General features: G+C 44.2%; 1 protein-coding gene across 2 annotated transcripts in view; it reads right to left on the minus strand.

Moving 5' to 3' along the window:
• NUP153 (nucleoporin 153) overlaps window positions 1–15,009 on the minus strand; it is a 190,841-nt gene extending 175,832 nt beyond the window's left edge. For both annotated transcript variants that reach the window (XM_088475837.1, XM_088475836.1), the window contains exon 1: window positions 14,570–15,009. In XM_088475837.1, the coding sequence (XP_088331963.1) occupies window positions 14,570–14,680 (111 nt within the window). In that variant the 5' untranslated portion in view covers window positions 14,681–15,009. The remainder of the gene's footprint in view (window positions 1–14,569) is intronic.
• Window positions 15,010–16,032: the final 1,023 nt, after the last annotated feature.

Raw genomic sequence — 16,032 nt, forward strand, 5'->3', positions numbered from 1 at the left:
CTCCATTCAAACGCCTAAAGCCGTGGGTGGCACATTGTGCAAAGTACATTGTTTTGTGTGCCCTAATGGTCGTTTGGGCACCCAAATGGCAGTTTGGGAGCCCTAACCACTACTTTAAGACTGATGATATAATTTAGATGGGTTTAGCCGCTTTGCAGTGCTTTTAGCCGTGTTAAATACTAATGGCGTCCGAACAGAGAAACTATTGAATTGCTCCGTCAGGTGCCTATTCGTATTTGCAGTGGGGGCGTGCACAACAATTGAATCGCCCTCTTTTAGGTCAGCCAGGAGCTTAGATTACTTGAATTTCTTCCTTTGTCTTTCTAAGTACTTGAAGGAGCATAGGAATTGGGGGAATTTGTAAGAGATACAATGGATGTGCCAAGGAGCTCTCATTAGAAAGGCTAATGGATCCCTAGTTCTGCAACCAAACCGGCTGTATTGTTGTTGAACCAAGAAGCCATTAGTTCAATCTCTGGTTGACAACACTGTTTACCAAGACTGTTGAAAACATGGCAACACTATGCTGGTTATTGTGAAGCTCATACATCGATCAGTATGAACCTGCGGTTGGACTGCCGTAGTGAGTGGAAGATCTTCGTACGTTTCATCATAGCGAATGAGGAAGTGTCTGAGATTACGTCAATTGTGTGATTGAATTTTGTTTTAAAATTGGAAAAAGTGGAAATGAAACTCAAGAAATGTTGCGGCAAGCATATGTTGGAGAAACCATTAGCTGTGTTGCAGTAGTTCGGTGGTGGAAGCACTTCAAAGATGGTAATACGCGAGTGACTGATGAAGCGCGTTCGGGGAGACCGTCCACCGTGGTTAAAGATGTCAACATTGCCAAACCACAGAAGGTTAACTTCATGCGAACTTTAGGCTTCACTTGGCATCTTATTAGAATGGGTTCAACATATTGTAACAAAGAAACTGAAAATGCATTGCGTGTGTGCCAGGTGGGTACCCAGAAATGAGACGAGTTGAATCGTGCAAAAACACCATTCAAATGTCGGAGAGTATACCTGATTTCCTGACATCGATTGTGTTGTATGTCGAATCGTGAAGTCATTATGATCCGGAATACAAACAGTCCAGTGCATGGAAACACGCGAATTCGCCTCCGCCCAAAAATTATGTGCAATTTCTTTGGCGTGTAAAGTCATGCTTCTGCTGTTATTTGATGTGCACGGTATAATCCTGCAGCATTGAGTTCCCCGTGGACAGAATTAATGGTGGCTACTATACAAACATCCTGAAAACCCATTTGCGTGGAGCCATGAAGAAGAAAAGACCACATTTGCTGAAGAAACAGTGGTTTCTGCTCCAAGACAATGCCCGACCACATGTTGCTGCTGTTGCATTGGTAGCACTGACTTAAATTAATTGGACCTCACTGAATCACCCTCCATATAGGCTGGACTTAGCGCCCTGTGATTTCTGGACATTCGCAACCCTGAAAAAACAACTGCGCAGAAAGAAGTTCTCAACAGATGAAGTGAAAAATGGCACAGCCGCAACACTAAAAGTGATGTCACAAAACAGTCTAGTGCACGTCTTTGGGGTCGATTCAAAGCAGTGCGATGCAGAATAGCCACAGGAGGAAGCTCCCAGAGCTATTGAATTCAGCGCGCTGTTTGGTACGACTAAAGGATTTCTACTTGCACCCTCCTGGCATACACTTTTCCTATATACACATCAGCACCTGACCCGCCACCAGGTCTCAACGTCTGGGTCCCGGCTCCCAGTGTGCACCCTACACTGCTCAGGGGATCATGGCGCGTGCGGGCTCTGCACACACCTCCCTCGTGGCCACTAAATGTGGCAGACTGCCAACACCCACCTCCTTCGGTCCAGCTTTACACAAGCGCTACACAGCAGTCCGGCGCTGCACACTGGCCTCTGCCGTTCTGACTCCGCGTGAATAGATGTCTTGCGCGTGGCATCTATTCACATTAAGGAAGAGCTTTGGGGAAGCCCAGCATCTCTATAGGTGCTGGGCACGTCCCCCATTAGTGACGCCGCCAGCTAGGCACGCCCCCAACAGTGACATCGACGGGGCTGCACCACCCCCGGGACAGGGACATTGGTGGGGGCATGCGTTAGTGCCCCCGTACCCCCTGCCCGTCCCTAATCCTAGCAGAAACACTTATCCTAGCAGTCCCGCTGGACTGTTTTAGAGGGGCGCCACGCCCTGCCCAATTTCAAAAGGGCAGAATGCATCCTGCCCTTTTGGCAGCACCCCACTACAACATGGAGTGTGCAGCCCCCACCCGCGGGCTGCAGTGTCCCGCGTGTGGGAAAAACAGCAATGGAACGCTCAATGCAGGTGAATAGAGAACATTACTGAATATTCAGAGAAAGGAGAACTTGGGGGCAGCTCGGCATGTTTGTAAGTGCCAGGCACGCCCCCAATGGTAATGAAAAAGGGGGGGGGGGGAATCGAATTAACAACCCTCTCTCCTTTTTTCATGACCACACACCCTTTTTGGGTGCGCGCAGGAGTGCCCCTTTCTAGGTTCGGCACCGGACCTAGCGCGATCACTATCATCCTTTATTTACATGATGCCACAAAGGTTCCGCAGCACCTTACAAAGTACATGAGCAAATGAACACATGAGGAAAAAGTTATTAAGAGTACAAAACAATGCAGGACAAGGTTATTGAACATTGATGCATAGCACCGAAATAAGTAGCAGGGCATCGACAGCCAAGTGCTAGGCGCCGTTTGGGGAGTTAGGAGTAAATTATAGCATAAGTAGGGGAAGGAGAAGCACGTGAGGGAAGAGGGCCCTGCTTCTGAGAGCTTATATTCTAAAAGTGAGGGGCAGACAGACAGGGCGATACAGATGGTATGGAGCAGTTGGTTAGGATGAGAGCTGGAAGGATCTTGCTGTAATATATATTTTAAACTGCGTTTTAAAATGACCTGACGTTATGTCAAAATTAAGTTCCTCGTTCATCTACCGCTATAACAAAAGTTAAGATTTTGTGTTATTTACATTAGAAATGTATAAATTAAAGTTGCAGCACTTTCATTTTTGTCTGTTACATTACAGGCTGAGTTTCCAATATTCAAAATAGTCCGAAATACGGATTTTATTTTTAGCATGACTGAGATAGTGAAACCTTTGCTTTTTGATGGTTCAATGTAGACATACTTTGTTTGAGACACAAAATTATTGAAAATATTGTATAAAATTACCTGCAGTCTGTGTATAGAACGTGTAAATAAAACATATGTATTGTGTGTAGAGTTGGGTCCCTTTCCCAAGATACAGGATACTCCGATTTCCAAAATAACCCTAGTCCCAAACATTTTAGATATGGGAGACAACATGTACAACACCTAAATACATCCAGCTAAAAATGCAGCTATTATGGGTCCCGCCATCCTAATAGTAAATACTTTTGTCCCAGCTGCTGCGAGCTATGCCATTCTCCTTTGAGTGGGCACTTCTCACATGCTAGACACACCCACAAAGAGGTGCAGCTACACCCAACATACTGTAACAATAACCCACAAGGGGTGGCCCCTGGGAAGTTGCTGTACCGGGGCCCAGGATTTCGGCAGCCCTTAGTGGCGGGGTAGCAAGGCCATGGAAGAAGGCAGGTGGTTGAGAATGGAGGAACAGGAAATGTGGGGGAGAAGCAGAGGGTTGGACGGAAGACAGAAAGGAAGAAAGGGGGAACAGCAAGTGGAAGAAACTAGAGTGGGAAGATAGGAGTGGAAAAAGTAGGTAATTAAAAGATGTTGACACTGAATAAGGGGGGTGGTTGAAGTAAAGGTGTTCATGGTGTGGAGGCAGTGTGATATAGAGAAAGTAGTTAGATGTTCAAAAATACAGGTAAAAACAGTTCTGCCAAATGTATGAGCACAGCTGCAAAAGTGAAATATAAAGAGAAGCAGTGCCGTAATTAGGGTAGTGTGACATGTGGCATGGGGCACTGTTCGGGCCTGTCAATTTTCGGTTTATCATCATCATTCTCACTTGTAGCTACCTCTTCTTTTATCCCCAGCATCTCCTATCTCTTCACTGGCCATTCCTCATGAGGCTATGGCCCTTTTTCAGATGCGCATCTAATGTCCCCATTTGAAAATAGGGGAGGGGGGGGGGGGGCGCCAATGCGCTTTCTGGCACCAGGCACCAGAAAGTCTAGTTACGGCTCTGAAGAGAAGTGTTTGAGAAGTAGCGGGTGCAGGAATTAGTAAATAAAGAATGTTTAAGGGGCCTATCCATTAGCAGATCTTTCTGAAAAAAATAGTTATTTTTTGAAAATTCCTGGGGCTGCTGTGACAGATATGTCATGTACATGACAGATTTTTGCAAACGACGAACGATATTGCATGACATTCTGGGAGTGGATTTTTTTTTTAGGTTTGTATTAATTTTCATTAAAAAAAAATTCGTTTGGCGTTCAACGCGACAGATATTTCTAATATCTGTCAGCGATAAACAATAATTGACCAACATGTTGGAGAGACAAAAGACCAAATTTGTCGGCTGCGGGAGTGCGCATTTTTATCGTTCAGAGCCTATTAGCAGACAAATTGAACGACTGAACGATAAATCGTTCATCGTTCAAATTTACCTGCTAATGGATAGGCCCCTTAAAAGTGGATAGATGTGAAGCAATGAAAAAAAGCAATACAAACAGGATTTTCAGCATTACGAAGCCAAATATTACATTTTATCGAACGGATTTAGTCAGGTGTTTTTAAAAACAAATGCAGTCTATAAGAGCAGCAAGGAGAGTGTTAGATTGCGTACACACCTGTACGATGTCGGCCCGATTTGGCAGATTTAGCCAAATCGTAACGACAAATCGGGCATATCATGAAGTGTGTATGCCGAATTTGCGCGTACCCATGGTCGCAAGCGATATCGTGCGATGGATGGTGCAGGACAGCTAATCATGCGATATCGCATGTGAGCCTGTACAAGTTAATGAAGGACGGAACAGTGATTGTTCCGTCTTTCATTAAATCTTTCAAGTGTGTACCGGCAATCATGCGATGTCCAGGGTGAAGGTAAATCGCCCTGAACATCAGCACGATTGCCGGTCGTTTAGGTGTGTACCCTGCCTTAAGTACTTGCAATGTCCAAGGATGTAATACAATAAGGAGTTTCTAGGAATTGCATAAAGCAGGTGTTAGTGATGGCAAATCAACTAACCACAAATATAGGTATGTTGTAGGAGTTCTGGCGTTAAGGATGTTCTCCTTCAGTTTTCCTCCAGCGTAACTCCGTCTTAGGGGGTATTCAATTTGGATGCGAAAAGTCGGAATCGGCGATAAATTATAGCCGATGACGTCATTTTTGCATGTTTCAATTATTCCTGTATTTAATTACAAAGACTTTTTGCCAGTTCGAAAAGTCTTTGTAAAAAAAACAGGGATAAGTTTTCACCATGATTTACAAGGCAAAAGAAAAAGTGCAGAACTGGGGTTTAGGGGTGCAGGCTTTAAAAAAAAAAAAAAAAAAAATAGCCTGCACCCCTGGGAATAGCCCCTAAAAACGAACTGTCAAAAAAAGTTTGAAAAAAAAAAAACAGACACGCCAAAAAAATTATTTTAATTTTGGGGTAATAAAAAATGGGGAGCAGTGTTTAAAAATAGCGCAATAGGTTCAGGGGTATTCTGTAAATATGCGGCAGGAGTTTTCTAGAATAGGCTATTAGCGGCAGGTGCATTTTTGCAGAACTTTAAAAAAAATTAGTTTAGGGACTTAAAAATATGCTAGTACCCATTTTCATGTACCCCAAATTTGATGGGACCGCATTTTAAAACTAAAAAAAAAAAAATTAAGTGCTCTTCTGCATCACTTCTAACGGGGAAAAAGCACCTGCCGCAGCTATTTAAAAATGCAGAACACATTCTGCAGTGATCCCCCATGTCTGGACATCATTAAGGGGGGTCCCAGGATGAATTCCCGAAAATTACCCTATTTTTCCCGATACTTACCTTTCCGCAGGCTCCTGTTCTCGCCAGCTCCAAATAGAATACATGGATAAAGCGGGCACACGCCCAATACTTTATCCCCAGAAAACCTCCGGTGTGGAGCGAAAAGTCCAGCATGGACTTTTCGCTCCCTAATTGAATACGTGCCTACGTTGTCAAATTCTAATTACATTTATAATTAAGCACTTTGAATCTAACACCGACTATAGCAGCCTATCTGATCACCATCACCGATCTGATCACTATTTAATCATGTATTTAATATTTAATTGGTTTATCTTCATAAGACACAAATCAAATGTAAAAATGTATAGACCAAAATAAACATTCCGAGAATAGATTGGAATGGCTCCATACATCCAGCCTAGAGTAATATGGGGAAGAGTGCGATTCCATATCTATTCAATGGGATCAAACATTTACCATCACATTTTACCCCAATCATCTTCATAATTTATATAATCCAGCTGTAGAAAGATTATTGGTTCCGAGTAAGAAGTCCATTTCTATATATTCACCAAGATCCCCCGGGCTCAAAGGGCGAAATTCTATTGTTTCCAGCCCCCATCGGATCTGTTCAATTGTTGCTCCTGTCGGGCGCGATCAGCTACCAGTGCTCCATTTCAGCTCGCAGCCCCAGAGGGGTGCGAGCTGAAATCGGCAAAAAGTTACCTGTTTGGGCGCCCAAACGGCACTTTTCGCGATCGCGCCCAGCACTTTTGTCAGGGTTAGCCGATTTACGCGGCTAAACCCCACCACTTTGTGCGCGATCAGCGCGCAAAGCTGGAACACTTGAATAGTGGCCTGCGATCTCCCGTCACTTTATATGGGCGATCCGATCCGCAAAAACAATTGAATTCCGCCCAAAGTGTTCAACTTTTGTATCCAGCAGGATTTAGTGATACATAGTTTGGTGAATTTCTCTGCCCCTCTTGGTGTAGGTTTATCAAATTAAAACTCCCACCACTTCCAGACTATTAGGGACATTGTAATGTCACACACAAAAACGTTGTGGAATAAATACTGGGATTAATTTTATAGTTCACTATATTTTGCCTCTAGTGTTGTGCAACCTAAATATTGACAACCAAATATGCAAAAGTAATACATATACTGTGGGCACGATCCTATTCAACACGAAGTGAATAGCGCCGGGAATCATCTCCCGGAGCTATTCAATTCATCGCGCTGCTAAGCCCGACTAAGGATCTCTTCTCGCATCCCTCCTGGGACAGTCTAAACCCAAGGAAAGAATTCAGCCGGTAGTGTTGCAGGACATTAGGCACTTACGGTAGCAAACACATCTCACGTTTTCCCATGCATATCTATGAGGGAATGCATACATCCGTTGGAACATGAGGACATTCATTTTCACGATCGCGCCCCAGCACTTGGGTCGGGGTTAGCCGATTTACGCAGCTAAACCCCACCAGTTTGTGCGCGATCAGCGCGAAAAGCTGGAACAATTAAATAGCGGCCCGCGAGCTCACGCCGCCCATTGACTATGTTCCGGACCAGCCCTCTATACACAACTGTAGGTGGCAAGACTTCACAATAAATAAAGTAACAGTGGGTGCTGCAGTTTGTAGAGGAAGGCCACGGGTTAGTTTCACAATTATGTAAGAGAAAATGTACAAGTACAATACAAAACCCCAACAGACTCGGCATAATCAAAGACTGCATAACAGTCTTTGATCTGAATAGATGTTATTATTACAATTTAATTGTATATAAAAAAGGAAAGGGATTCTATTCTCTGTAAAAATGCTGTGAAATATGTGTGCACTATATAAGTAGCTGGTAATAAATAATAAATTCCAAACTATTCCTGGACAGGAAGCCATCAGATGCTTACCTTACCTCACTATTCTTGATCTAATGGGGTAATTCAATTATTTCCTCCAGCAGCTGTGAGTAACGGGCATCTGACAAAGCAATTGAATTGTTGCTCTGTTCGGGCGCAATGCCAAAAGCACCCTCCTGAGGGGGTGAGCAGAAATTGTTGAAAAGTTTTGGGAGCCAAAAGTGCCATTTGTTGTACTGAGGACTATGGGGGAGATTCAAATGTTTTCTGGGCGCCCAAATGCAATGGGGCACACTATGGAAAAATTCAACTGTTGCTCCGCACGGGATTTAGCCGTATATAGCAGCTAACCCGGTCTAAAGTCCTGCTTTGGGTGCCCAAACACCAGACTTATCGCACATTTCTGCTCGCCACCCTGGAAAGCTGCAAGCAGAAATTTGTGCAGCCGCGGCTATGCACTCACAAGCCTAGCAATAAATAAATTGCTCTGCCGGGCGCCCAAAAGAATTTTTTTTTAAAGGCATGCTAATCAATTAACGCCTAATGTTGCAATGCAATTGTTTTTGGGTGTTCATTAATTATGGTTTAGCTGCATAAAAACTGCTATACCCATCTAAAGTCCTGGTTAGCGAGCCCAAACAGTAGTTTCAAGTACCCAAAACCAGTACTTATCCCTCATTTCTCAGGAGGGTGCGAGCAGAAATGGCGACAAAAACAACTGAACTCCCCCTTAAACCTGGAATGTTTGCACAAAAAGGCATGGGTGCCAAAAACAATAGAATATCACCCACCAATCTCCCGTCACTATAGACGGGAGACAGAGCGTGAAAACACATTTGAATCGCCCTCTAAAGGTGCCCACACACATACCGATGTCCTCACGATACGATTTTATGGGCAATTTCCTCATGAACTTTCACGGGAGCTCCCTTGCCGTCGTGATCACGATTTGGAGTTTATAAAGTCCAATCTGACTAAAGATCTATCTTGCAGCCAATGCATTGTATCCCAGATTGGCTAATGTGCCCTACAGCACGACAGATCTGAAGATGCGATGTACGACGAGCGGGGACGCACATCGGCATCGTGCTCGTGAGTATAAACTCACGATTTGTACTTTTTTTTTACCCGATTCGTCGTCACGATTCGTCGAAATCGGCCAAATAGTTTAAAATGTCGCTATGTGTGTGGGCACCTTAAGAAAACTAAATAGATCTGTTGCAGCCAACAAATTTTGTATGTAATCACTTAACAGTATCCTTATATCTGTACTGAAGGAGATTTCCGATCATATAGAGACCTTCAGGATGCTTACTGTAACTTCACAACAAAGTTTGAGAGATACTGGCTACTGGGGCAACATTTCGAATTCACTTGTGTATAAAAGATAAGCAACAGGGAGTCAAACTATGGCCATATTTGGAAGACATCTTTGTGTTGGAGAGATAGGAACAGGCATTAAAAGCCAAGCCCATAACATTTTTATAGACATGGATGGATTGTGAATCATGGAAAAAGTAAATTGTGCATATAGATATAGGGGCCAAGTAGGACTTATATCTTATGCTGGGCATACGAGGAGTGTGCAATAAGTTTTCAGATGAGTTGTGCATAGGAAGAGTAGACAATCTGACTGTCTGGTCATCAGCTGACTAGAGAGCAGGAGGCTCGGGTGACTTGGAGCCGCAACATGCTGGCCAGGTTTGACGGCGGTCGCTCAACTTTGTCTGGAAAATCATCAGTGGCAATGAATCCTGGATCTACAGTGTCAACCCCAAGACCAAACAACAGTTGGCCCAGTGGACCCCAGTTAGAGGTGGCCACCACAACAGTTCCGACGTGAGCGTAGCCAAGCAGATGGTGGCTTATTTTGAGGCTAGAACTGATCATGTAGCTACCGTACCACTTGTGCAGCAGCGCACACTCGCTGGGGACTGGTATGCCAAACAAAGCCTGACGCAAGTGCTGGAAGCCTTTTCCAGGAGCAGTCCAAGAACTCATGCTCGTGGTGCCATCCTCCATCACGACAATGCACCTGCCCACAAGGGCGTGGTGGATTTTCTGGCCCATGAACGCATCTAGGTGCTTGGCCACCCACTGAATAGCCAACACCTGGCCCCCTCCTGAGGGTGGGAGAAGAAATCTGACTGGCGCTATTCAATTCCTGCTGAGCTGAATCGCCCCAAATGGGTCAATACTAAATGGAAGACAGGGACAAACGATCAAAACATTGTTTTTTTTCGTCATTTAACCCTCTCTCCCTCTAGTGCCTAAACTCTGGCAGCATAACCGTCCCCCAAGTGCCTATCACTGACCTTAAAAATGTTGAAAAACCATAAACAAAAAAAATGTGACCATGTGTATCTTTCGACCAATTGACTGTCGACCTTTACATTGTCGATCTTCTATCCGGATACCATGTAAGTGAACGCAGGCACAAAGGACCTATCCCCACCACCCCTTACAGGCCACACGCATGGTGCCACATCTATTGCTGGCCATACACCTGCACGATTTCAAACAGATTGCCGATTTTCGACGAGTCCTTAGGATGGATCCTGTGAGAATAGTGTATTTTCGGAGTAAGATACGATCCGATGCACGCTCCAGCAGCTCTTAAAACGTATCTTATGATCAGATGTGCAGCACATATGTTCCATCCTATCGTGTGCAGATGGTACCGTGTATTTTGTGCATGAGATGCATTGTGCGTCCATTCAAGTCATTTCAATTACTTTTCCCTGATGAGCGCATGAGGCACACGATCGATCATACGACAGATCGTGTGCTAAGAAAAATAACAAATATGTCACCGGGACTGCCGGGGAGTCGGATGGTGAATCGAATCTGATGCTGGTCGCGCAGGTGTATGGCCAGCTTATCACTTGCATTAATGTCAATAAATTTTGTTTTTGTTATTGCTCAGCTTTAACTTGACGAATCGAGATGAAACAAAAGCAGGTTATTTCTAGCAGTTTCCACTACAAAATGATGCAGTTTGTCAAAATTGGTTTAGTAGTTTTTGCGCCAACTTGGAACAAAGACAGACAAAGCGGTCTTAGTATTGATTGCAATTTATTTAATCTTATTTTATTATGGCTTACTTTTAAGTTAATTATTTATGTATATTTAGGTATTGAACCATATTTTCTCTCCACATTATATTGTAAATTCATGTTTCTATTTTTTCTAGCACCACATACATAAAATACATGTAAAGATCTCCTCCTTTATATAAACCATAATTCCCAGTCCACAAGGATGTTCTAGAGCGATCTCCCCTCCCTGCCCTTACCTCGGGGTCTCCATTTGCTCGGACAGTTTTATATATATGGAAAAAGATGGTGTAGTGGCTACACTATCTAAGGAGCACCGTATAAGTGAAAACAAATGGTTTATATATGATGTACAAATAGTTTAAAAATACATGTCCAAGATAAACTTAAGACATAGCATAAAGGTATGAATTAGCCAAGCAGGGTGACAAAAAAAAAAAAAAAACCAAGATGGAACACAAAACAGTATTTTTATATCTCATTAGACCTCTATACTCTATATGGGAAATAACATCTGCAAATTATGATATGACTTGCTACTTTAGGCACTGCTAAACCCATGGCTCTAAGATGATTTCAAAACAGACCGTACCATGCAGCACATGTCTATGTCAAAGGAGACGCCAAAATACAATCAACTTATGTGCCAAATATTTTGTACATAGGGCCAGAAACAAGCATTAGAACTTGAAAGCTTCAGTGCATGAAGTATATTATAAGGCAGTGGTTCCCAAACTGGGTGCCGTAGTGCACTTGCAGAGGTGCCGAAGGTTGGTGACTCAGGAACAAATCAAATTATTTATGGTCAATATCAGGGGTAGCCAACCCTAGTATTTGAGAGCTACCAACAGTGCATGTTTTCCAGGTCGTCTCACAGAAACACAAGTGAAATAATTAGCTCAACCTGTGGTGCTTTTCAAATGTGTTAGTGAGTAATGAATACACCTGTGCACCTGCTAGGTGGTCTGGAAAACGTGAACTGTTAAGCTGGGCATCCACTGTACAATTTTCTGTCAGATATCTGTCCAATCTGGCTGGTTGGAATGAAAACCTGGTAATGTATGGGAGCAAATGACAATCGTTTATTTGATCATAAACAATAGGGGCGATTAAATTCAATGCGAATTGAATAGTGCCGGGAGCAAGCTCCCAGAGCTATTCAATTCAGTGTGCTGTGTGGTCGGAGAATGCCAGTTATCGCGCCTTAACAAGGGTGTTAAGGCGCATTAACAGGCATTCTCTGACCTAAGTGCTGGGTGTGCGGCTGTTAGAACCGCGCTAAGCAGAAAAACAGCTGCGCGCCCGGCACTGGTCGAATTTGGGAGGAGTCAGTTCCAAAGCTACCAGGAGGTAGACGAAAGGAAACCATAATGCTCAAAAATTGTATTAGTAGCAACAATCTAAAAATATGTGAATTCACTAAACAATTGTTTTAATAATGGATAATAAACAGTACCAAGCGTACCAAAAAGCACAACTGGCACATGGAAAACATTAACTTGTAAAGTAAAGGTAGCAATGCAAACACCAAAAGACTACAAGTATCCATAATGCTAAACAGAAAGGAGTCAATAATTGTGACCTGAAAAAGAGAACACTTGCCTGCTCTTAAGTAGCCAAAATAATAACTTGCCAACATCTGGTGGATGAAATGACCACAAGTCCTCACCTGCACAGAACTGTGTTATAGCCATTTATCCACTGAACAGCAGCAAAGCAACCCCAGGCTGCACGTTCTATGCTTCCATTAGTATTAGAGAGATAAACTAAACACAAATAAATTTGGGATCTTCAGCTGGGTACATACCAAAAAGATATCTGCAGATAATGGTTGTCAATACACACTGAACCACCATCATCTGGCGGCGTTCCGCCGCCCCCCCCCCCCCTGCTGCAAGTGTACAACACAGCCGACGCGATGTGTCTAAACAGCGTCATTCAGACATATCGCTGGTACACACTGGCCGATCAATTGATCAGCCAATATATCTGCCAGTGTGTACCCAGCATAAACTAGTTTTATCATTCAAAACGAGTAAGGCTGAGTACACACCTAAAGATTTTCTGTCCAACCATCCAACTAGTAGATTGGTTGGAATGAAAATCTGGTAAGGCAGAGGTTCCCAAACTCCGCCATTACAGTAAAGTTTTATGGATATCCATGCTTGAGCACAGGTGACTTAATTAGTACCTCTGTCAATGTGATTTAACCATCTGGATTCAAGCATGGATATCCCTAAAACCTGGACTGTAGTGGCGAAGTTTGAGAACCTCTGTGGTAAGGTATGAAAGTAAATGACAATCAGCAATTTGCTCCCAAATGCCAGAAAATGGACAAAAACTGAACAAACTTGCCTGAACAACCATTTTCATCTGTTTTCTGGCATTTAGAAGCAAATTGCTGATTGTCATTTACTCCCATATGTTACCAGATTTTCATTCCAACCAATCAACTAGTTGGACATAAAATCTTTAGGTGTGTAGCCAGCTTTATAAAACGTGTATGATAAATGGTGCTCCAGCCAATCAGCTCCCAACTGTCATTTTTCAAAAAGATGACAGTTGGGAGCTGATTGGCTGGAGCACCATTATCATACGCAATGATTTTTATCACTTGTCATGAATGATAATACTTGATAAATGAGGCCCTAAGGGGTTTATTTACTAAGCAGTGTTGGGAGACAGAGTGAAAAATTATAAGGTACCAGCCAATCAGCTCCCAACTGTCATTTAGGAGCCAATTGGCTGGCACCTTATCACTCTGTCTCCTAACAGTGCTTAGTAAATAGACCCTTTAATCTCTTACAAGTAGCAGTATCTAAAAGACTGACTATTCTTCCTCTTCATGTGAAAACCCATGGTTGTAGGGACCTAAAAAAATTGTCCATAAGCATCCGACTACTTTTTCACACCATAGTCCTTAAATGGTGTGGGTCTTTGCCTGGGTCAGTAAACTAGCTCAGAACAGTCAAATAAAATACTCTCCAGCATTTTAGTATGTTGCACTAATAGTATTTTACAATATGGTCAACTTTTTGCATTCACATGTGTACTGAGGAACACCGTAATTTGTGACAATAGGATAACTACTATCCAAGGTACTGCTCCAATACAACAGAACAAAATGCAGCTAGATTACATTACAAAAACAGATGGAAACATTCCTTCAGAAGATGAGGGACAAGAAATAAAAACCTGTATGAAAATTACTCAAAAGTATGGCATTGTCAAGTATTGTATATGATCTTATCCCCTATGAGGACAGGGCATTATTAGTCATCCTCTCCCCTAGAAGAACATGTAATTTCCCTCACTATGAGGACAGGGCAATATAAGCCAGTATAAGCACATGTCTGCTTAGAACACATGTCCCTCCCTCTGTTTACCTCAGTGTCAGTAAAAGCAGACCCAAGATCCAATTTACAATATATTTTTCTGGAAAAACAAAAACATAACAGGTTTTGAACCAATAGTAAAACTGTAGAGATAACCTGGGTGGGAGGTGAATGTCACTAATTACGTACAAGCACTATGTAACTATAAAGAGAATCTATCCACTACAGCACAGAGACGGAGCCATGATGTCAGTGCAGGAACGGAGAGCTGACTGACACACAACGGGTGCAAATGTAATCAACATACACATGGGAAATGACAGTCACTTGTCTTTACGGGGCACGCACACGTATGTAACGCAGTGTGCGCTTACAGACACATATACATACATACTACATATATAGCACCAACCTGCCGGCCTTGCTGGCGGTGCCTGCTGTACGGGGTTCTCCCAGAGCTCACGTGATATCTCCGGCTCCGGATCCTGCCTCCAGTCCCCGTTCCTCCCCCCTCTGCCGCCATCCGACTGACTCCTCCTCGGGTCACTCTGGCCCGAGGCTCCTGCGCGCCTTACCGCAGCTTTATCGACTACTAAGCTACCGCTGTCGCGCGTCGGCCCTCGCGGCCCGGGTGTGTGTGGAGCCGGCGGGGTGACTCGGCTCGGGCGGACACTGGGCTGGGCTCCCGGTATAGGGGCCTGCACTCCTCCTCGCGCTACCCGCTCGCTGCTGCCTCTCACTGCGACCGCGCAGCTCCGTGCCGGCCGTGGTGATGCAAGGGCTGCACTGGCCGCCGGGAAATGTAGTTCAAATGTCTACGCCGTGGGGGGGGGAAATAGAGCGAGATGTGATCACAGTCCGGCGGCGTGTGCGTACGACGTACATACGCAAGGGCTACGTGCATGCTGCCTAGGAGCCAGCGTGTGATTGGTGAATGGCGGAGGCGGGAGCAGGCTCAGTGCCTGCTGGTGACGTCACGTTGCCGCGTTACGCAAGCTCTCTGGTTACTCCGGGCCGTGTGGTATAATGATAGCATGACTATGTCCGCTGTAGGGCGGGTTTGCTGCTGGGATTTGTAATTAGTTCCACAACATAATTCTGAAATGAAGTTTGAAGTAAACAATGATGTGACCGTGTGACAGCCTCTCCCTCTGCTGGGCGGCAGCACTGTGCTGTCTCCGGGCTCAGTGTGGCGGCGCCGTGTTCCTCTGCTGTGTGACGCCGCACCACGGAGCAACTCTGCTGCTCCGTTATGTGGTGCTGCCCCAGCAGCCTGGCCCCTGTTACCGGCTGGCTGCTGCACTGGCTTCTTTCTATTTCACTTGTTTAGTTAAGAGATGAATGATGAGGTAAGGACGGAGGGACAGCAGAGTGTCTGTGGCTGACAGTCGCCTGCAGTATATCCCACCACACATCATGCGCGATTTAGCCAGCAGTGTCTGTATGTGGCTAAGCAGCATTAAGTAGATGTTCACTATGTGACATGGGCCCGTATTCACTTTCCACCTTGGACGGAAAGTCAATCCAATGTACCAGGCGAAAAAGTTTCGCCTATGAATAGCCGGTGGAAAAAAGTGCAGAATTGGGGTGCAACGTTGCTGAAACCCCCCTGCAGCCTTCAGACAGTCTCCTAAAGGTAAACTGCCTAAAAAAAAAACCACTTAAGGACACCCCAAAGAATAACTTTGAAAAAGGGGGCAGAAAAAAAAAGTTGGGGTACAAAGTTAAAAACTAGCGAACTTGACCCTGGGGGGTCCCCAAGTATGCCCCAAGTGTTTTTGATTGCAGGGGCTTGCGGCAGGTGGATTTTTCACGATTTTTTTTTCATCTTTAGCAACTTTTAAATATGCTGACCCCTATTTTGAAGTACCCCAA

Source organism: Taudactylus pleione, unplaced genomic scaffold, assembly GCF_031769625.1.
Source record: "Taudactylus pleione unplaced genomic scaffold, aTauple2 ptg000179l, whole genome shotgun sequence".
NCBI classification, from domain to species: domain Eukaryota; kingdom Metazoa; phylum Chordata; class Amphibia; order Anura; family Myobatrachidae; genus Taudactylus; species Taudactylus pleione.